The sequence below is a fragment of the Rhineura floridana genome, chromosome 8, assembly GCF_030035675.1.
Source record: "Rhineura floridana isolate rRhiFlo1 chromosome 8, rRhiFlo1.hap2, whole genome shotgun sequence".
NCBI lineage: Eukaryota > Metazoa > Chordata > Lepidosauria > Squamata > Rhineuridae > Rhineura > Rhineura floridana.
Window position 1 is genome coordinate 8,705,649 of NC_084487.1, and position 21,387 is coordinate 8,727,035.

At 47.6% G+C, this 21,387-nt stretch overlaps 1 protein-coding gene across 1 annotated transcript in view; it reads left to right on the forward strand.

The window, feature by feature from the left end:
* The window catches only part of PODXL (podocalyxin like), a 125,964-nt gene extending 112,876 nt beyond the window's left edge, over positions 1-13,088 (forward strand). The window contains exons 7-8 of the mRNA XM_061638103.1: positions 2,454-2,621; positions 7,240-13,088. Of these exons, the coding sequence (XP_061494087.1) occupies positions 2,454-2,621; positions 7,240-7,434 (363 nt within the window). The 3' untranslated portion in view covers positions 7,435-13,088. The remainder of the gene's footprint in view (positions 1-2,453; positions 2,622-7,239) is intronic.
* The last annotated feature ends 8,299 nt before the right edge of the window (positions 13,089-21,387 follow it).

Here is a 21,387-nt window from a genome sequence, read left to right on the forward strand (position 1 = left end):
GCTGCAGCAGGGTGGAGAGGCTTGATGTGCTTATTGCAGGAGCAGCTACTAAAGGACTTTTTTAATGCACGGGGGGGGGGGAAATGACAGCAGGGAAACCTCCCCTCAGTTAATCTCAGTTTCTGAGTCAGGTGCTCAGCCTGAAATCAGGATAAATGCTCTTGCAAAAATGTGGCCCTGCCTTTCTCTCCTTCAACTCTTCTTTAGCGTCATCAGATTGGGTTACAAAGGAAGGGCTCCAACCTGTGTACAGCGCAGCAAGGGGCTATTATTTAAAGGATCACCGTTTACTTAAGGGATCGCCTTGCCCCATACCTGCCAACTTGATCACTTCGATCTGGAGAACTTCCACAACTGCCGCTCAATTGTCCATACTGCATTTGTAAGGAATCATCTAGTGCCGGCTGGTGACTCCATGTCCGTGGGGCAGTGGAATCCTCTCCAGGTCTTAGCTGGAACTTTCAAGGATCTGAAGCACCCTGGACAGCTCCTTGAAAGTTTGGACTAAAACCCAGAGCAGCTTCACTGCCCCACTGACATCGGGAGCCAACAGCCTCCATGGGAGTCATCGCTTTAGTGTGGCAGCACTTGTCCTTTGGAACTCCCTGCCTGTTGACATTAGGCAGGCCCCATCCCTCTACTCTTTTAGACACTGGCTGAATACTATTCTGTTTTAGCAGGCCTATCCAGGATTGGTTGCCTCTGTTCTCAAAGGTTTCAAATGTTTTAAATATGTTATTTCATTTTTAATTGTATTTTTATTATAGAATTGTATTCCTCCTTTGGGAGGAAGCACAGGATACAAATTTAATATAACAATAATATATATTCCACATGCCGGGTGTGAAATGTGGCATTGGGCCCAAGATTCAATAGCCTGAGAATCTCCGTTGGCATGGGCAGACGTGGAGGGGGCAATAGGTCCCCATCCCCGGATCAGGCCTTTAAAGTGACAAAGAAAAATGTCGAAACCCTTTTTCAGAAGTTCAAGGCGCATGTAGCAGAGGGCTGCACATGGGCGACCAAGACAAGCACATGTCACTCCCAATCCATGGTCTAGCAGCAGTAGAGGATTGGTGCATGCTTGTGATATTTTATTTATTTTTTAGATTCCTTGGCCACCTTTCGCCATAAGGTCCCAGGACAAATTACGATAATATACAGTTATAAAAACAAGTAAAACCAAACCTACAAAGAAAACCATACCAACTATACCAACCAAAACTGAAAAGTGTAGATTCGGGAAAAGAGACAGACTCCACAACAGGGGTGTAGTCATGCAGGGTCTCAGGGGGTCTTAGACCCTTTACTTTTTTGGGAGTAGGGTCCCTATGTCTTCAGCATCCTACAAGACAATCAGCATAAAAGAGGAGTGTATTAGCCACTGGGAAGAGTCTTCTAACATGTTTCCTTGTTGTTTCCTGCCGATTGGAGCCAATCAGAGTGAAAGGTGGTGAATTGGCCATTGAAAAGACTCGTCTCAGTGCTAACACTCTCCTCTTTCATGCTTGTTGGTTCCTAGGGATGTCTGTTGTTGTGGAAGAAGGCATTATCAAGGATCTTATTCTCCACCCAGAAGGAGGGGGAACAAGGATGGGCTGTGACTATCCTGAAGCACTTCTGAATTTGCCACTACACTAGTGCCCCACAAAACAAAATGTTCCTTAACTGTGAAAGGCCAGGGCAAAGAGTTACTTCGGCAGCAAAGGAGGTGCATCTGGAGCCTTCACAGCTTGGAAAAGTTACTTTTTTTGAACTACAACTCCCATCAGCCCAATCCAGTCGCCATGCTGGCTGGGACTGATGGGAGTTGTAGTTCAAAAAAGTAACTTTTCCAAGCTGTGCCTTCACTATACAGTTTTTGGTACATACTGAAGGCGCACCTCTTTACCCTTACCTTTGACACCTGAGATGTGTGGTTTCAGGAACTACTGTTGTGGTTTTAATTTGTTTAATTAATTTGTTTTAATACCAAATTTTTAATTGTGGCAATCCACCCTGGGCCCTGCTGGTAAAGGGCATGTTAATAATAATAATAATAATAATAATAATAATTAATAATAATAATAAATAGATGCTAGATGTGAGGTGGGAATTCCACCATTTAGGGGCTGCCCCAGAGAAAGCCCTCTCACAGACTGTCCCTCCCCAGACTTCCAAGTAACTGCCTAGAGAGCCCCCTCTGCCAACCTTAACACCCAAGGTCAGTGGCGACGGAGGTGGCCTTTCATATATTGGGGAGTTAAGTCCAGCTCTTTCAAGACAGGGGTTATACAAGCTCTAAACAGAACCTCAGACGGTAATCTGGCTGCTGGACTTTGGGGCTAACTGAAGTTTCCAAATGGTCTTCAGAGGCAGCCCCACACAGTGTACATTGCAACAATCCGATTGACGTCCTGTGATGACTCCTTTGCCCCCAGCCATTCACTCCATCTTCCTTTTTCCTTTGACAGCTTGGAGTGAACAACATCACCCACGGTGGCAGAACCATGGACATCGACACGGAGGACCGCTTCAGCATGCCCTTGATCATCACCATTGTCTGCATGGCGGCCTCCCTGCTCCTTGCAGCTGCTATCTATGGCTGCTGTCACCAGCGCATTTCCCAAAGGAAGGACCAGGTAGCCAGGTCTTTAATGTGGGTCATGAACATGCGCCTCTCTGCAGACTCAGTTACCTCCCAGTCCTTAAGACGCCTGTTCCAAGCCAGGGCCTCCCATGTTCCTTCCCCCAGGGTCTTCCCCACTGACTTCATTTGGTGGTGCGCTTGTCTAGGGGAGCATGGAGTTCAGGGCTGGTGCCAGAAGGTGGCCAGGTTGGGCCCTGACTGAGGGCCCCTGAAGGGCCCCTCCTTAAGGTGGGTGGGTAGCATTCCTTTCCTGCTGCAGATTGCAATAGGGAGCTCCCAGGCAACCCCTCCTACTGCTGCGCAGGCCCGCAACACCCGCCTGCATGCCCCACCTACCTCTCCCTTGACGTAGATGTCGGTTGCGCTGCGTGCACAAGCCTGCCATCAACCAACATGGCGGCCGAGGTTCCCCTAAGGGGCTGATGCCCCTGCCGCCATCTTGGTTGATGGCAGGGATGTGTGCGCATAGCACGCACGAGTGCCATCAACCAAGATGGCGACGGAGGCATCAGCCCCTTAGGGAAGCCTCAGCTGCCAACTTAGTTGATGGCAGGCATGCACGCACAGCACGGGCAGCATTCACCAAGGGAAAGGTAGGTAGGGGGAGAGTGAGTGCATGTGCTGGGGCCTGGGGCAGGCTGATGCTAAAGGGCCCTGGCATGATGAAATTGTCCCCTCCAAGTGAAGGTGGAAGGTGCCTTGCCCCAAGGGCTTGGGCTCTGCATTGGAACAGATACAGAGGAGGAGCCCCCCCCCCCAGCACCATAGGAAGCTTCCCTATGCAGAGGGGTAGCCAACATGGTGCCCTCCAGCTGTTGCTGGCGTACAGTTCCCATCATACCTAACAGATAGCTGGGCTGGTTGGGGCGGATGGGAGTTGGAGGGCACCACATTGGCTACCCCTGGCCTACACTGACTGGTGTCGCACTCCAGGATTTCAGGCAGGATTCTCTCCCAGCGCTGCCTAGAAATGCCAAGGGTTGAACCTGGGACCTTTTGCACGCCCAGCAGGTGCTTGGCCACTGAGCCACGGCTAGTTTCACAATGAGCCCACCGCATTCTGCAAGGGTGTTGGGCCTCTGCTTCTCCTGTTCCTCTCCTGGCCCGGGGAAGAGGCTCTGCAATGGCGCTCACCTTCAAGGCCAACCAGAAATGGGCTTGTCTGGAATGGTGGCTCCTTGGCATGCAAGGTGGTGCCAAAGGCTTCGGAGACCTTGGTGGGTTTCAAGGATGGATTTGGAGCAAAGAGTAACATCAGGCCGTATGTCAGGCATTCCACTCACGGATTTTCCAGGGTTCTATATGGCATGGGGAGCGCCAACTTGTGGAAGGGGAAGAGAAGCCCGTGCCCCCATCCTCGACCTCACCCTCACCCTTCCACTCACAGATTCTGTTTATTCATGAGTGCGGCACCTTATGTTCTTATGTTCTTAATAAAGCTGTCAAGCAGGAATGGGGAAGCGTTGGCCCTCTAGATGTTGCCACAACTCCCATCATCCCTGCCCACTGGCCGTGCTGTCTGGCGCTGATGGGAACTGGAGCCCAGCAACATCTGGAGGGCCACAGGTTTCGCAACCCTGCTGCAGACACTCTGGGAGAGAGTTCCAGGTATGACATTTTTACAGTGGTTTCAGTGGAAACCTCTCCCCCCCCCCGCGAGGGTTTCCTAACAGCCCCATGCTGCCCGTTGAACCTCTGAAAACTGGACGTTCAAAGAGCAGGGTGGGGCTGTGTGCAAAAGGGCTTTCAAACAGCCCCTGTGCTGCACTTTGAAGTCCCAACAATCAGGGCTTCAAAGTGCAGCGTAACCTGATGTCATAATGATTTCATAAGAACATAAGAACATAAGAAGAGCCTGCTGGATCAGGCCAGTGGCCCATCTAGTCCAGCATCCTGTTCTCACAGTGGCCAACCAGGTGCCTGGGGGAAGCCCGCAAGCAGGACCCGAGTGCAAGAACACTCTCCCCTCCTGAGGCTTCCGGCAACTGGTTTTCAGAAGCATGCTGCCTCTGACTAGGGTGGCAGAGCACAGCCATCACGGCTAGTAGCCATTGATAGCCCTGTCCTCCATGAATTTGTCTAATCTTCTTTTAAAGCCATCCAAGCTGGTGGCCATTACTGCGTCTTGTGGGAGGTGACTGACTGGTGGGTGGAGCCACTACTTGTCAAATTTGGCCTACCAGGGTTGTCAGGGTAATAAGGATCTGGCCCACCGGCCAGAAAAGATTCTCCACCTCCCCCTAAGCCTTTTAATTGATTTGATTGCTAGTCCCTCGTATACGATTTTATCTGATGTTCTCAGGAATGTAGGAAGCTGCTTTATACCACGTCTGACCTTGGGTCCATCTAGCTCAGTGCTGTCGACACTGACAGACAGCGGCTCCCCAGGCGACTCTCCCAGCCCTGTTTGGAGATGCTGCTGGGGACTGAACCTGCGACCTTCATGCAAAGCAGATGCTCAACCACTGAGCTACGAGGCCCCTTTTTCTTCCATGTTTGCTTACTTGATTCGTTTTAGACATTGCTGTCCTAAGCCGCCTTGTGAGGGCTTGCCCTATAAACTTTTATTATTATTATTATTATTATTATTATTATTTATACCCCGCCATTCGGCCAAAGGCCCTCAAGGCGGCTTACAAGAAAAATAAACAGGAATAAAAATACAATAAAATTATTATAAAAGCAATACAATTTACAAAAATTCATTTAAATAACAAATATTTATTTATTTATTTATTGGATTTCTTAGTCGCCCATCTGGCTGGCTAACCAGTCACTCTGGGCAACGAATAACAAATAACATTATCATGATTGGCACCGCCAAGAAAGGAGGTGGTGCTGGCGGGGGCGGCAGCTCCCGAGAGGCAGAAGGGCGACAGGCATTTGTTACAGCGAAGCTGTTTGCTGTTTCAACGTTGTCTTCCTCTCCACGTCCTCGGGCTCACTCAACTGCTGCTCCCCAGACTTCTGCTGGAGGTGGTGGTGGTGATGGTTTATGTCGGGAGGTGGCTGCAGGGGCTCGGGCTCGGGGACCTGGGCCTTGCCCGGTGGGAACTTGCATTGTTGGCTATTCATGCACTATTTCTGGCCACCAGAGGGCACTGGCTAGCTGCTCAGGGGAAGCCGAGGCCATTTCTTATTCCTCTGCTCGGTTGAACAAGACATTCCGCTTCCTCTGGCTACCAGATTCTGTATTCTGTAAAATAAAATAATGATGACGATGATTTGGTAGGAAGGAAACCAGCAGAGGTCAGCATCAGAGAGGCCACGGAAGGAATGGGAGGAGAGAGGGAGACTGGCTGTACAAAAAGGTCAAGCGGGACAAGAACAGAACGGAAGCCTCTAGAACAGGCTGTGAGGACACTGTTTTTACCTGGAAAGCAGGAGGGCAGAACAAACTTGGGACCCCAACTACTTTCCCTGCAATCACCACAGATGGCCATAAGAGGGCAGCATGAGCGAGCAGCTCAGAGGGACACCATAAGTGAAGGCAGCCGTGATGACCTGTAAGGAAAGTTCCGGAATCCATATTAGGGCAATGCCTTTTATCAGGCCAACCAACGTGCCACAAAATGGCATGGAGGCTTCTGGGTGCTCCAGAGCTCTTCAGCAGGCTAGATCATTAACAAAGAAATTAGGAGAAGGATGGGGAAAGAATGGTGAAGCTATGGAGTCTCCATTAGGACACAGTCATTTGGGCCCCATCTGTGCTTTGCATTTGTACCGCTTGAAACAGACATGGCTTCCCTCAGACAATGGCGGTGGCTGCAGTTAGTTAAGGGTGCTGAGCGTTGTTAGGAGAGCCTTGTTCCCCTCATGGAGCGACAGCTCCCTGGGAAGAGGGATTGACTGTTAAGCCACTGTGAGAATTGTGGTTCTGTGAGGAGAATCAGAGCCTCATAACAACTCTCAGCGCCTTTAACAAACTACACTTTCCAGGATTCTTTGAGGGGAGGCCATGACTGTTTAAAAGCAGGAAAAGAGTGCTTCAGTTGTCTGGTGGAGATAGTGCCTTGGTCACATGTGGAATGTGGGAGGAGGAAGCAGACCCTCAGATGAGGCCCTCTTGGGTGCCATATAGGTTCCAAGTTGCACCAAGGGCTGCTGGGAAGGAGGAATGTACGTTGCTTGGCCCTCCATCTTTGGAAATACAAAACCCAGCTATTGCCCAAGGTGTGTCCATCCTTAGGTGAAACAGACAGGTTCAGAGAGAAAAGCACCATTGCCACACACAACCTGCTTTTTCAAGGTTGGCATTAGGAAACGCTTTTCCTCTCATGGAGGGGAGAAGCAGAATTACGACAGGCCTAAAGCTAGCAAGAGAGGCTTCATTGTCTTATGACAGGGGTGGGGAAAATGTCCCCCACCACCGCCAAGATGTTGTTGGACTCCCAACTCCCATCAACCCCAGCAAGCACCCTCAAATGGTCAGGGAGAATAGGAGTTGTCATCCAACCCCTATTTAAATTACATTGCCGGGATTTGCGCCTCGGATCTTTTATGTGCCAGGCATGTCCTGGTACCCTTGAGTCACAGTCAAGCTTGTGAGCGGAAGTGAGCCTTTTTGGTCTGGTTCCAGCTCTCCTTTCAGTCCTGGTTGTGTTTTACAGCAGCGTCTGACCGAAGAGCTTCAAACGATGGAGAACGGCTACCACGACAACCCGACCCTAGAGGTGATGGAGACCTCCTCTGAAATGCAAGAGAAGAAAGTCAACCTGAATGGGGAGCTGGGAGACAGCTGGATCGTCCCCATGGACAGCCTAACGAAAGAGGATCTGGAAGAGGAAGAGGACACGCATTTATAACTTTTTTTTAAAAAAAAAAAGGAAAGAGAGAATGAACTTCATGCTAAGCAAAACAAATAAATACAGAAAACTCAAAACTGCAGCCACAAGTGCCGACATGAAGAAGCAGGAGCAGAAAGATCGCAATTATTAGGCGAGAGGGTATCTTAATGGCATCTACTGTGGCCAAATTCTTGTTTTTTTGTCTTTTTAAAATCCCATTGGCTTTCTACGCAGATTGTATGTGTGTGTGTGTGTGTGTGTGTGTGTGTGTGTGTGTGTATATATATATATATATATATATATATATATATATATTAAAGACAGTGCCTCCTATTTAAGCATTGATTAGGACAGACAGGAGAGTTCACCACTGAGCAATATTTTCATAGGTAAAAAGGGAGCATTTCTGGATGCTGAGGGACCATAAAGACCAGGGCTGGATGTACAGGATACAACCCACAGGGCTATTGACCTTTCCCAACCCCATGGAAAGCTCTTGTGCAGCTTCTGCTCATTTTAACAGGAGGCAAGACTCTAGCCCTCATGGCTGCAGAGGACAAGGTAGGAGTGCCTGGTGAAATCTCAGAAGGCAAAGTTATTGCAGAAGTTCTGCTATTTGCAGGGAGGTAACAAACCGGTGCTTCCCCACAGTTAGCAGGAACAGGGTACATCATGCAAAAACTAAAATGTGTGTGCAAATTTTTCATCTTCTGCATAGTCAACAGCACACAATTTGAACGATAGCTTCCGCAAGCTTGGGACACATTTAGCTCCAGAGCACAACTCTGAATATGGCAATGGGGCACAGCTAAACTATGTCACTCTCCCCGCCCTTCCCCAGATCTGAGTATTTGACTCCGCTTGCTTTCTCCACACATTAAAAACACTAGGGTGAGGATTGTTATGGGTTAGGAGAGGCTGGAAAGGTCAGTTGCCTTTCTTGCCATTAATTAGCCAGGGCTGAGGGCACCAGGTCCAGAATGTGAGAAGTTGGCACTTGCAGTGAAAATGTGTCAAGCAAGGAGGATTCATTTCTGCATTCTGCCGGTAGGTCATATGTGGGGGAAGGCGACAGAAAGCCTTGCAGGACCCACATGGGCTGCAATCGAAGCATTGGACCACTGATGCCACTTCAGAAAGTGGCAAAAGAGATTTGTGCATGACAAAAGTGGCAAGACTCACAGCTGTTTTTATAGGCTCACTTTGAAAGTGACCAGGGTTAAACAGCAACAGAAAAAAAGGGGAGGTGTGTGTTGAGCTAAAAGGACGAGTATCGATCTGCCCCCAAAGAGCATTTCCTGTGATAACATTTTTTAATTCTTTATATAGCTATAGCAATATTTAGTCAATACAGGTTAAAACAGCCGCCCTTTTTTTAAAAAAAAAAAAAGGGTGGGGGATTTGTGCCTTTGACATGCATAGTTAATCCATAAATCCGTTTAATTGTATATAAGAGGAGCCACATAGGGTGTGAAGATGCTGAGTTGGCCCAACATAGAGGTGCTGCTTGAGAAGGAAAAGTTGCATGTGGGTCTGACGTGGGGGCTGGCTTCCTAATGGAAAACTTCTTCACTAGAATCCAGGTATATAATTATGTAAATTAAGCACAGCGAACTTCAAGACATTTTTTTTCCTCTGCGAAAGCTCACTGTGACAAAAGTTTAAGACCTCCCTAGAACTACCCAGCGAGTTGTAAGAATGGCCTTTTCGTATGGAACATTTTGGAGGTGCAGGCCACAAGGAGGAAATTGCAGTCCGAGACGTGTTGGGGTTAACTCAAAACTGAAAGGCACCCCTTTGTCGCATGGTAAGCTGCTTCTGTAAATCAGGGAGACTTTCAAAAGTAGTTTGTGGTACTGGCCTGAGGGATCTGGCCTCAGATCTCCTGCTGGGAGGAAGGGCGGGATATAAATCAAATAATAAATAAATAAAAATGAAGCTCCATTTATGAGCTTCCTAGAGGCATCTGGCTGGCCCCTTACGAGAAGAAGATGCTGGACTAGATAGGCCTTTGTTCTGATCCTGCAGGACTCTTCTTATGTTCTTAAGTAAAACTTGGGCAGATGCATGCCTGGGGCACCCTTGAAATAGCTTCTGGCCATTGTAAAACAGTGACATTGGGGAAAGTGACATTGGAAAGCCAGTGGCTCCCATGCTGCATTTGAAAGGGTCAGATCCAGAGAGACAGACGTGGGCCAGGGGACTGGCAGTAAACCAGAAATGCTGGAAGTGTCCCCAGAACTTCCACTCTGAAAAAAAAAGTGTTTACGAATCCAACCCAATTTTTTTTAAATGTACATATTATACTGTAGCTACCTGTGTGACATTTCTTTGCCTACTGCTGTGGGAGGCTGTTTGCAAAGGGAGAGGCCGCCTGTCTATGAAGCGGGATTGAGCCTCAACGAGAAAGAACAAAACTTTTCAGAGGAAGCTGTTTCCATTTTGGCAAAGGAGGTGGACAATGCCGTTTAAATGCCCCAAACTCCCACAGCCTTGCTGTGTTTTTCAGGTTGCAGATTTTGCCTTCAACAAGGAACGTACCACATAGTTCTAAGCCACAAGCATCGCGTTCCAAAGGACAAATTAATTGAAGCCTATTTATTGCATGTCACTGTTATCGAAAGCGATGCTCTTTAGGACTTTATAGAACACGTTAAGAAGGGCCAAGGGCAGAAGCAAACGGCCCAACGGCCCTGCAAAGGTTCTGACCCCATCGCAGTGGGCTTTCTGTCTCCTTTCGCATTTAATACAGGGAAGTGTTGAGAGAACATCTCATCATGCCTGCCAAGATAAATAATTCAGAAGGAAACGGTTGGAAAAAAAGAGAGTCCAGCTCAGCCCTATTCAGAAAAGAAAGATTAAGGATAAGATAAAGCATGCCAGAATCCCATTAATAAAATACAATGCGATGTCCTTTGATGAATTAACCCCGTTCATTTTCCTCCAGCTGGGATCTCTGAAGAGACAATGGGATGGGTGGAGTACTGGATGTTTCCCTTTTTAAAAAAGCAGGTTTGTGAGAGCTATTCAGATGGTAAAAATATAAGTCTTAGGTCAGAGAGAACTTCTGAACACTCCCTCAAAAATCAGTAGACATCTAGCCATTCATTTGAACAGGAATGCCCAACTGCAAATGTTAGCAAAGCCACACTTGCAAACAGATTCTCAGGGCAGCGGATGTAAATTTAGAATCTGTAAATTAAAAATCTCTGATTGGCCCAACTGAATTTGGCATGGGAGATAGCAAGTTTTCAGATTTCACAGCGTTCTTTGCCTGCATCTTCTCATATCAACCCAAGTTGTTCCGATACAGATTCCAGCTACTGTGGTATTTTCTGTCAAATTACTTTCCTTTTACATAGCATAAAGATAAGTTCAGTATAACATTTTCCTATCACCATCAGTAAACACCGGAGAGATTTGTGTTTGTGCCCTGGTGATCTATAGAATTTTTAAAAATGTATTTTTTGGCATTCTGCAATACTGTAAGAGCATTAACGTTGTCTTATTGGCTCACACCAAGGTCTAATCGACATGCTCGGCAGCTGAAAATTTGGGGGATCAGATGTGGCCCCTAGTGTACCCCCTGATCCCAAAGAGCCAACCTACGCTGTTATGCACCTTGCTCACTCTCGGGGAGGGGGGAGCAGTATTTTATAACATTTATATGCCTCTTGATTGTGATAAAACCTAAGCTGTATACAAAAACACAAATTAAAATTATCAATAGAAGACAGTTAAAACAGGTATTTTCAAACATTCAAAAGATAATTAAAATCAACAGTAAGCAAAAAGAGATTAAAACACATGTCGGCATTCTACATGTCTGGATAGGCTTGCCTAAACAAAAATGTTTTAAGCAAGTGCTGAAAAGAGAACAGCGAAGGCTGATGTCAACAGCCAGGGAGTTCCAAAGCGCACATGCTGCCACATTAAAAATAGCCCAGTCAGATTCTGCTCCCCACACAGGCACTCTGTGCCCGCACAGCAGCTAGGTAGCAGCCCCCAGGTTATCACATCCTCCAGTGAAGGCATCAGGGCCCTTTCCTCCACAAAGAAGTCAAAGCTCATGTGCCCCCCAGCAAGCCACTGCTGGTTTTGGTAGAGCAGAGGGTGGGAGACCTGTGGCCCTCCAGATGTTGCTGGACTGCTATCTCAACATATCCCTAACCATTGGCCATGCTGGCAGGGGCTGATGGAAGCTGGAGTTCTGCAAAATCAGGAGGCCCAAGAATCTTCTTTATTACAGGGCCCGCACTTGGGAGTGGGTGGCCAATATGCACAATAAGGGCAAAGGATTCAGCCAAAGAGCAAAGGGCTCTTTTTCATCATCATTACTGTTGAACCTGGAATATGGGTAGAGGAATTAAAGAGCCCTTTGCCCGTTTGTCAGGTTCTGCAGCTGTAAGTTAAGAGACTGGGGTTGACATTAAAATCTTCCTTTTAATATAATGTAGAGTAGACCTATTCAAACAGCAAAAAAAATTTGCATCTCTTTCTGAACCTTGGGTCAGGGGGCCAAAATGCAAAAATATTCACCAGTATTGCAAATAGACTTTCCCCAAAGTGACTAGTCCATAAGCACTTGGAGACAGATGACAATCTGAAAGGAAAAACAAGCAAACCCTGCCGACTCTTCTTCAATGTGCAATAACTTTCAAGTTTCTCCCTCAACACGGACAACTGGATGAAGGGTTATTTAGAAGAATGGAGTGAGCAACTTGCAGGATTAAGTCCAGATCGGCAACAATTCAGTCCAAGACTATTTGCGTTATCTGGTTGATTTAGCTGCTCTGCTTTCCCTGTTTGTCTGGAGTGATGTCACTGCAAATGATGGGGAGCCTTAATGGTGGCACAGGAAGCAGGGCTTGCTAAATTGAGTTTAGCAATGGAAACAGCAACACAGCAGAGCCTGGGAGTAGTGGTGAAGCCCCATCCTGTGCTGTGCCAAAATATTCATTTCTCCACTGCTCCACCATCTCCACCCACCTCCCACAAAAGCTTATGCAAATAGAAGATGTAAACGTGTGATTAAGGCATAGAACAAACCAACCGCCACCCAATTAAAATTCTGAGAATTCTAATAGAAAATGTTAATTACCCATTCAACATGGCATTCCCAAGGGACTAGCAACTTGGGGACACTGTTAATTCATCCAATTGCCTGCAGGCTTTTATTACTGTTGTTGCAATTTACTGGGTTATTTTATCACGCTTTATAGTGTAGGAGCTGCTCCAGAATTTTTGTATCATTTTGATTTAAAATTAGGCGGTGAAACAGGTTAAGAAGAGGGAGAAAGGGGGGCGGCCCACAGCCACACCATGACCTTTAGGCCTGAACAGAGATTTGAATCTGGGTCTCCCACATCCAGAACCACTGGGTTATCCACTGCACCTTGCAGGTCCTCAAAGTGATGTGTGTTTTCGTAATCTGAATGGACTGTAACGAACATGTTGCCCTTTTCGATTGTAATTAAGAGTCTGAATGCTACTTTTTAAGCACTGTACAACTTCCACAGCGCACTCTTCTTGCGCTGAAACAGGAGTCTGATATACACTGGAATTTTAAACAAGGAACTGGATTGTAAAGAGTATTGTTGCATTTTTCCTACAAAGTATATTTTGAAGACAACACTTATTTCTGTCAATAAAAGTTTCTTTTGTGAAGCGTTGACGGCTTTTTGCCATGGTGTGCGTGAAATAACCTCAGTCTTTTGCTGTAACATCATTTGTTTGAAATCCAGCTTCTAACCTTACTGTAGAGTAAACAGTTCTAAGCTTCAGTCTCAAAACTGGCAAGTGAAATGGCTGCAATTCAGTCACGTTTTATAAGGTAGAAGAGAGAAAGTGGCCATGTGGACACAGCCCCAGCAGTTGATCTATCATTTTTTATTATTTTATTCATTTCTACACCACAAGCTCATAACAATAAATCTAGTGTACAAACTCTCAATTAAACCCAAAGCAACAAATGAAACCAAAGCAGAATCCGTTAAAGGAACAGAAGGACACAATTACTATGCCTCGATCACTCCTTCTTATTTATTTATTTATTCGACTTATTAGTCACTTATCTGGCTGAATTGTCAGCCACTCTAAGCGACGTACAAAGCAGAACATGCAAACATCAAAACATTAAGAGACTAACAATAAAAACTAACAATAACGGAAAAGCTAAAAAAACAGGAACAGCAAACCAAAAACATTCATCTTCCTGGTAAAGGACAGTCCCCAAACAAATGTCACTAAGAACAGGGGTGGGGGGCAAGGCAGGTGGAAAAGCATGCCCCTTGATGGTCCCAGCACAGTCTCATCCCTGCAGCAGCACGACTCAGCCTGCAGCTCCTCCTGATAAGGCCCAGGCAGAGGGGTGGGGCAAGGCAGGTGGAAATGCTTGCCCCTTGATGGTCCCAGCACAGTCTCATCCCTGCAGCAGCACGACTCAGCCTGCAGCTCCTCCTGATAAGGCCCAGGCAGAGGGGTGGGGCAAGGCAGGTGGAAATGCTTGCCCCTTGATGGTCCCAGCACAGTCTCATCCCTGCAGCAGCACGACTCAGCCTGCAGCTCCTGATAAGGCCCAGGCAGAGGGGTGGGGCAAGGCAGGTGGAAATGCTTGCCCCTTGATGGTCCCAGCACAGTCTCATCCCTGCAGCAGCACGACTCAGCCTGCAGCTCCTCCTGATAAGGCCCAGGCAGAGGGGTGGGGCAAGGCTGGTGGAAATGCTTGCCCCTTGATGGTCCCAGCACAGTCTCATCCCTGCAGCAGCACGACTCAGCCAGCAGCTCCTCCTGATAAGGCCCAGGCAGAGGGGTGGGGGGCAAGACAGGTGGAAATGCTTTCCCCTTGATGGTCCCAGCACAGTCTCATCCCTGCAGCAGCACGACTCAGCCTGCAGCTCCTCCTGATAAGGCCCAGGCAGAGGGGTGGGGGGCAAGGCAGGTGGAAATGCTTGCCCCTTGATGGTCCCAGCACAGTCTCATCCCTGCAAACCCAACAGGAATGCGTCATGCAAGATCAATCCAGCCTCTCATATTTTTGGGAGGGGAAAGTAGAGGCTGGGTGGCCCCTTGCCCAACCTACCTGGAGGCTGTTTTGACAAAGTGCTCATAGGCAGAGTCCCTTGACTGCTTCAGCGGCTTCAACATCTCAGAGGATACGTTGCTGTGCACCACCAGTGGTGTCCAGGCACTGGCCACCTGATCCTCCCCCCCATGTAACTAGTTACACACACATGAGCAGCCAGCTCCCCATCTACCAGGGATTAGAGCATCTCCCTTTTGACTGGGCTGGCCTGTTGTCTTCTCCCATGCAGGCAAGCCATGATTCTCCATCTCAGGCAGACGCCGTTCTCATCACCTGCTGCCTGATCCCTTCAACTGATGCCATTGCAGTTTGAACCCGGGACCTTGTGCATACAAAGGAGGCGCTCTGCCATGGCACTACAGCCCTCCCATAAAGTGCAGGCTCTCATTCCTCAACTGCAGGAGACTGGGAAAGGCTAGAGGCTTTCTTAAGTTGAGAAAAAACAGAAAGGAGAATGTGGAAGGTCTTTGTAAAGAGCTGGAGAAAGTGCATGAGGAAATGTTTCTCCCTTTCCCATATAATAATATTGGGTTCTGGGGTCACTCAGTGAAATTGGCATCGGATCCAGGACAGACAAAAGCACCCATCTTCTCACAGTACTTTTTTTAAAAAATTGCCGGTGGCCATAATATGTGTTGACAGCCAGAGGCTTAGATAAAAGGAGGTCTATCAATGGCTACCAAGCATAAAGGATAAATGACACCTCTATATTCAGAGGCAGTATATTGTACCTATGAATGGCAACTGCTGGGGCCAAACAGGGCTGGGCTGCTTCCATGCTACTCCTGCAGAGTTTCTAGAGGCAGCTGGCTGACCTCTGCGACTGCCTGGCTAGAATAATCCTTTGTTGTAAGGTTCTTTATGTTCTTACAGGTGTCAGAATGTCCTTCTGAGTTATATCCAAGTCATATTCAGAGTAAACCGACTGAAAGTAATGGACTTAAATCAGGAATGGGGAACCTCAGGGACAGGTACCAAATGTGGCCTTCAAGGCCTGGTGTTTCTGGCCCATGGGACTCTTTCCCAGGCCACATCCCTCACCAGTCCTGTTTCATACCCTCAAGTACGGAACACATCCTTAAACTTTTTGTAATGACTCTGACTTGCCTGGAGGGAGGACAGAGTGGGGCGTTTGTGCATAGAAACTAGTCTGCTGTTCAAAGGAAATATGTACATTAGTCACGGTGTGCCCTTTTGCTTTTGGCACTGCCCACCAGTGGACTGTGGCCCCCACAAGGTTGCCTAAAAGCGAATGTGGCCCTCAGGCTGAAAAGGCTTCCAACTTGAATTATTGAAGCCCATTGATTTTAATGGATCTACTCTAGAGTACGGCTAACGTTCGATATCGGCTTTTGCAAGTGTATGGCCAGTGAGTGAGTTAAGGTGTTTGACTTTAATATCAATATGGGGTTTTCAGTTTATGATACATTTATATTTATAATCAAGGTTAATGTTTCAAGCATCACTTGGTAAGATGCAAAACCAAAATTCTACCAGGAAGAGCTGCTCCAAGTAATTCTCACACGATTGGTATTTTTTTTTTATTAAGAAAAAAAATGAACAAAATACATTCTCTCTCCATATATACATTACATACAGCATAATTCTACATTGGTAATTGCTCTCATATCACTCCAAAGAAATTCTTACTTAATACTTCCACCTAGGATCACAGTCATTTACCCGATGCCAAGACAGGGGCAGGGAGGATGAGAGGGAGAACACAAGGTGAAATTTATACTCCAGGCTGTGAACAGTGGAGAAAAATAAAAGCCACCCCAAAACAGCCAACAGCAGTGAGCACAGTGTGGAAGGACATTCGACACAACAGCCATCAACAGTGTTTTTTCCCCTCAACTCCAAAATCCCACCAGTTCCTGAAAATGTTACTGTAAGAAGGAAGGGATTTAGTTCGGCTTGCTCAGCAGAAGATGTCAAGTCATGCAAAACATTCCTGGTTAAGTGCAGCCCAGATCTCTCCTGGCATAGGAAGAAGAATTAGTAGTCCAAAGTTCTAGCCATCTCCACTGAAATGAATAAGAGCTGTACGTTCCAATGAGGCTTGTGCAAGAAAACGTCCTAAGGAGACCAGCCTTTCCCAAGCTGGCGCCCTCCAGACGTTTTCGACTACAGCTTCCATCAGCACCAGCCAGCACAGCCAGGCTGATGAGAGTTGCAGCCGAAAACATCTGGAGGGCATCCACTTGGGGATGGCTGTAGCAGATTTTACTCCAACACTGCTTATGTGGGAAGGGACTGTTGGGTATTTTGTGCCTCTTGTACCAAAAAGTCTTGAGGCCACCTTGCCTCTGATTCAAACGTTTCCCCAATTCAGACTTTTTTTTAAAAAGGATCTGCATCCTTACACTTACACTCATACACAAAAAAACCGGGGCCCTCTAAGGGGCAGGCCAGCTTCAGGCTTACAGGAACTGTGTATTCCACTTGAACCTCAAGGTCCACTATCTGGAGCCAGCTGACCAAGTAGATCTGCTGATGGGTACGAAATGGGCTCTGATAAACTTCTTCCAAGGTTATGTCTACACAGAGAAGTTTAGATTAAGTTCATACTACTTTCACTGCGGCTTCCCCCAAAGAGCTTTGAGAATTTTAATGGAGGAGAGACAGTGTTTAGAATTAGAAATATCCACCTCATCACCCGCACCGGGGATTTCAGCTTCTAAGTTTTCTCTAGGGACAGGGAAGGACTGTTAAATGAATTAAACTACCGTAGTCACACCCTACATGCGATGTGGCTTCTCTTCCCTTGAACACACAAGTAAGAAACCAACACCATTTTCAAGTCTAGACATTATGACAAGTTCCTGGCATGAGCATCAACATCAGTAAGTGCGTGTGGCAGCAGTACGAGCCACAAGCTGTATGTCGCATTTTTGTAAGGCCACAGCAATGCGTGCAAGAGACCCCGTCATTGAAGAACTAGAAAAGGAATGGACACACACACACACACACACCCCAAGCGCTTAACAATCTTGCACGCCTACATGACTAGAATATACCATCCATTTGACAAACTGCTTGTTTAAATCTGCAGCAAAATTGCAAAGCAACACTCGAATGAAGCTGTCCTCTTTTCTCTCAAAAGCTTCTCAGATGTCAAAAGGGGGGAAAACTGGGGGGAAACTCCCACCATCCTATCTTCTTTTGTTGTGGTGCTGTCAGTAGTGATCCCAGATCCCACGAATAATTTAGTGCCTGAGGTGTAGTACCACTCCTCCAGCACAAAATGTCTAGGGTGATCTTGATATGGAGAATGAAACTGAGGAGGCATCCGAAAGAAGAAATGCTGCAGTTAATTGTGTGACTTTTAAGATACTCACATAGACTGGGTAGCTGCAGACATGATCAAGTAGTCAAAATGTCTAGATACCCTAATCAGCCTTTCCCAACCAGTGTCCCTCCAGATGTTGTTGGACCACAACTCCCATCAGCCTCAGCCAGCATTGCCAATGGTCAGGAAAGATGGGAATTGTGGTCCAACAACATCTGGAAGCACACTGGTTGGGAAAGGCTGCCCTAAATGATTGTGTCCTAGAACAGCCGGTCATTGAACCAGTCAGAGGAGAGGAAACCCTCAACTCAAGTGCCACCCAGAACCTGTTGACCCAGTGTACAGCACTCCGTGCTAGGGATCATTACAAAGAGGACTGAAAATAACACTGCCAATATCACAATGCTCTTATACAAATCTACTGTGTGACCACGCTTGGAATACTGCGTACAGTTCTGGTCACCACACCTCAAAAAGAATACTTGTAGGGCTGGAGAAGTTCAGAAAAGGACAATCAAAATGATCAAGGGGATGGAGCAAACTTTACTATGTAGAAAGGTAACATTTGGGGCTTTATATGGAAACAGGTGGGACTTTTTAGTTTAGAAAAAAAGACAAGTAGAGGACATGGTAGAAGTGCAAGAGATTATACATGGTGTGAAGAAAGTGGATAGAGAAACATTTCTCACTGGGCCATCCCATGCAGCCTAATGTTGGAAGATTCAGGACAGACAGTTCATGGTGGATAAGGCTATCTATGGCTATGTTGTACCAGTTGCTGGGAATCTGAAGTGGGGACAGTGGGCTCTTGCACTCCGGTCACTGTGAGAACAGGAAGCTGGACTAGATGGGGCTTCGGCCTGCACCAGGCTCTTCTTACGGTCTTCTCTGAGCCTCCAAGGCTCATTCCACACTCATTTCCTCCTTCCACACTAGGGGCAGTGAGGGGTTTATAACAGGCAGCAAACTTCATTGATGCTGCAGTCATCATCCATTTTTTAGCTGAACCTTACTTTAAAAAAATCAGATTAGGATCCTGCAACTAGAAGATTCTGTGGGTTGGATGCAAAGTTGCCTGCATAAGAACTTTTCCCACCCCCTCTTCTTTCCCTGTATGTTTTCCCCCCTCTGGAGAGCTGGGGGACCCAGTGTGTGTGTTGCATCATGGGGAGTTGCAGTGATGGTGGGATATTGCCCAAAGATGGTCCGAAGTGCCTCCGCCCAACTGGAGATCCCTCCCCCGCAATGCCAATAGGCTTTTAGGCAGAGAAGGGGAAGGGGGAAATGACTGCATGAGTGACATTCTGGTCATGAGACAGTTGTGCTCCCTCTGCACTATACATTCAGCGCAGTATCATAGCACTTTAAACAGTCATGGCTTCCCCAAAGAATCCTGGGAACTACAGTTCTAAAAGGGTGCCGAGAGTAGTTAGGCGACCCCTTCCCCCACCCACAGAGCTACAATTCCCAGCGTTCCCTGGGGAGAGGGATTAACCATTCTGAGCATAGTAGCTCTATGAGGGGAATAGGGGTTTCCTGACAACACTCATCACCCTTAGCACACTACAGTTGCTAGGATTCCTTGGGGGAAGCTATGACTGTTTCAAGTGGTACGATACTGCTTTGAATGTATAGGGCAGATGGAGCCTCAGATTCAACCCATTCAAATTTAGTCCTGCTCACTTGCCTTCAATAACACAGTCTTTCTTGTCCTTGGGCCTTCTGCTAGGGTTCCCCCCATTCCATTTCCCAATTCCTTGTCCCTACTTCTCTCCCCCTTCCAGCAGACAGTGGGCCCCCTCTTTTCCACTAGTCCTCACAGCAGCCGTGCTGCTACTCAGCAACTCACTGACTCCATCATTAACACTGTGACATCACACAACAGCTCAGCCAACAGCAGTGTTTGCCTGAGTAACACACATAAGCATTAGCCCAGAGGCGATGCACTACCACCTCCTCCTTGAAGCCTGGGCTCCCTTGCACCTCTGTGTTTCCTTATTCCTGCCAAAAGGCAAGGGAGTTGGGGAAGCCATGCAATACTCCCAAGTGGGATTTGTGGTGGCTGGGCAAGAAGGACCTCACAAGATCAGAGCAAAGGTCCATCTAAGTCCAGCCTTTGGCTTCCAGGAGTTATCAGAAGTTGGATACCTTGGGGAAGTCACAAGGTAGGCAATGACAGTTTCTTCCTAGCATGTGGCAATTGACTACATGCGCCCAGTATGGTTGGATTTTTGGAAAGCAGACAGTGATGGTGGCAGAAAAGTATTTAAATTATCCTGTCAGATGAGCTGCAGAACATCTAAGCGTTTGATCAAGGCTCACAAAGGAGTCTGGCATAGCAAAGCACTGGAATCCAAAGCTAGCCTAGCTCTTACCCAGGGCCAGCATCAGCAACCTCATCCTCAGGCAGCTGTGAGAGATCCAATGTCCCAGCAAGATGCATCAGCTCCGACACCTGTACTGGGCCCACTCACTCGCTCCACGGCCAAGTAGTAGTGGCAAGCAGTTAAGCCCACAGCACCCTAGAACATTTCAAAGTGTGGGGAGGTATGATGGCAGACTGCTTGCAACCCCCTGCTGTACCACTGATGCCAGGGAGGGCCTATCAGAGGGCACTTTGCTGGAAAGGGGTCCTCACACCTGGAGCCAGCTGTACTCTTACCATCAGCAGCCCAAGCACTTTGCCAAATGGAGAGAAATGCACTTTCCATGAGATGCAGCATTTTCTGCCATTTGAGGAATCGCAGCCGGTTGTCCAGGCCCCGTACACATGCGTGTGCCAAATCACCACCAGTTGCCAAAACATTCAACAGAAATCCCTGCACGTTCCTGTTAAGATATGTTAATAGGAAGCATCTTGCTGCTGAATTGTGACCGAAGATCTCCCAGGCACAAAACAGTCTCATGCCTACAATGACAAAGCTTTTCCCCAAACACTAGACGATACGAAGGGGCTGCTGCCTTCAGGCTTTGCTTGGTGAGCTTTCTGGAAGCATTTGGCTGGCAATTATGGGCAGTATGATATTGGGCGACGTTAGACCATTGGCCTGATCCAGCAGCACTGCTCTTAGGTCCAGAGTGGGCCGCAAGAGCCAAGTGTGCACCTTTCCCAGAAGCAGGACCCCGTCTTCTCTCTGGACCCCTGGCTAACAAATTTTGGCAACATTCTGAGAAGCTTCCTTGCTCCATGACAATGTTCCAGCCTCTCTCTCTCGCGCTGGCTTTACAGAAGCATGGGCCACGAACCGCCAACTTCTACTTAAGAACTTGGCTTCAGAACCCTGAACACAGGAAGGAGGAGCCTTAAAAGGAGACGAAGCTGTGTCCCACCTAGCCCAGTATTGGCTCCTCCAGGGGTGGGGAACTTCAGGCCTGGGTGCCAAATACCCCCTTCCAAGCCCTTCTAGCCAGCCCTCAGGACTCACCCTACGTCAGACCCCTCACCAGCTCAGATCTGCACCCTCCTCCTCCTCCTCCGGCGCTTTCGCCTGCCCGGAATGTGTCCTTGAGATGGGATGATGCCTCTTGCTGCCTGGATGGAAGTTGTGCATGTGTATTCACACACATGGCATAGGAAACTTGGGCTTTTATGGGG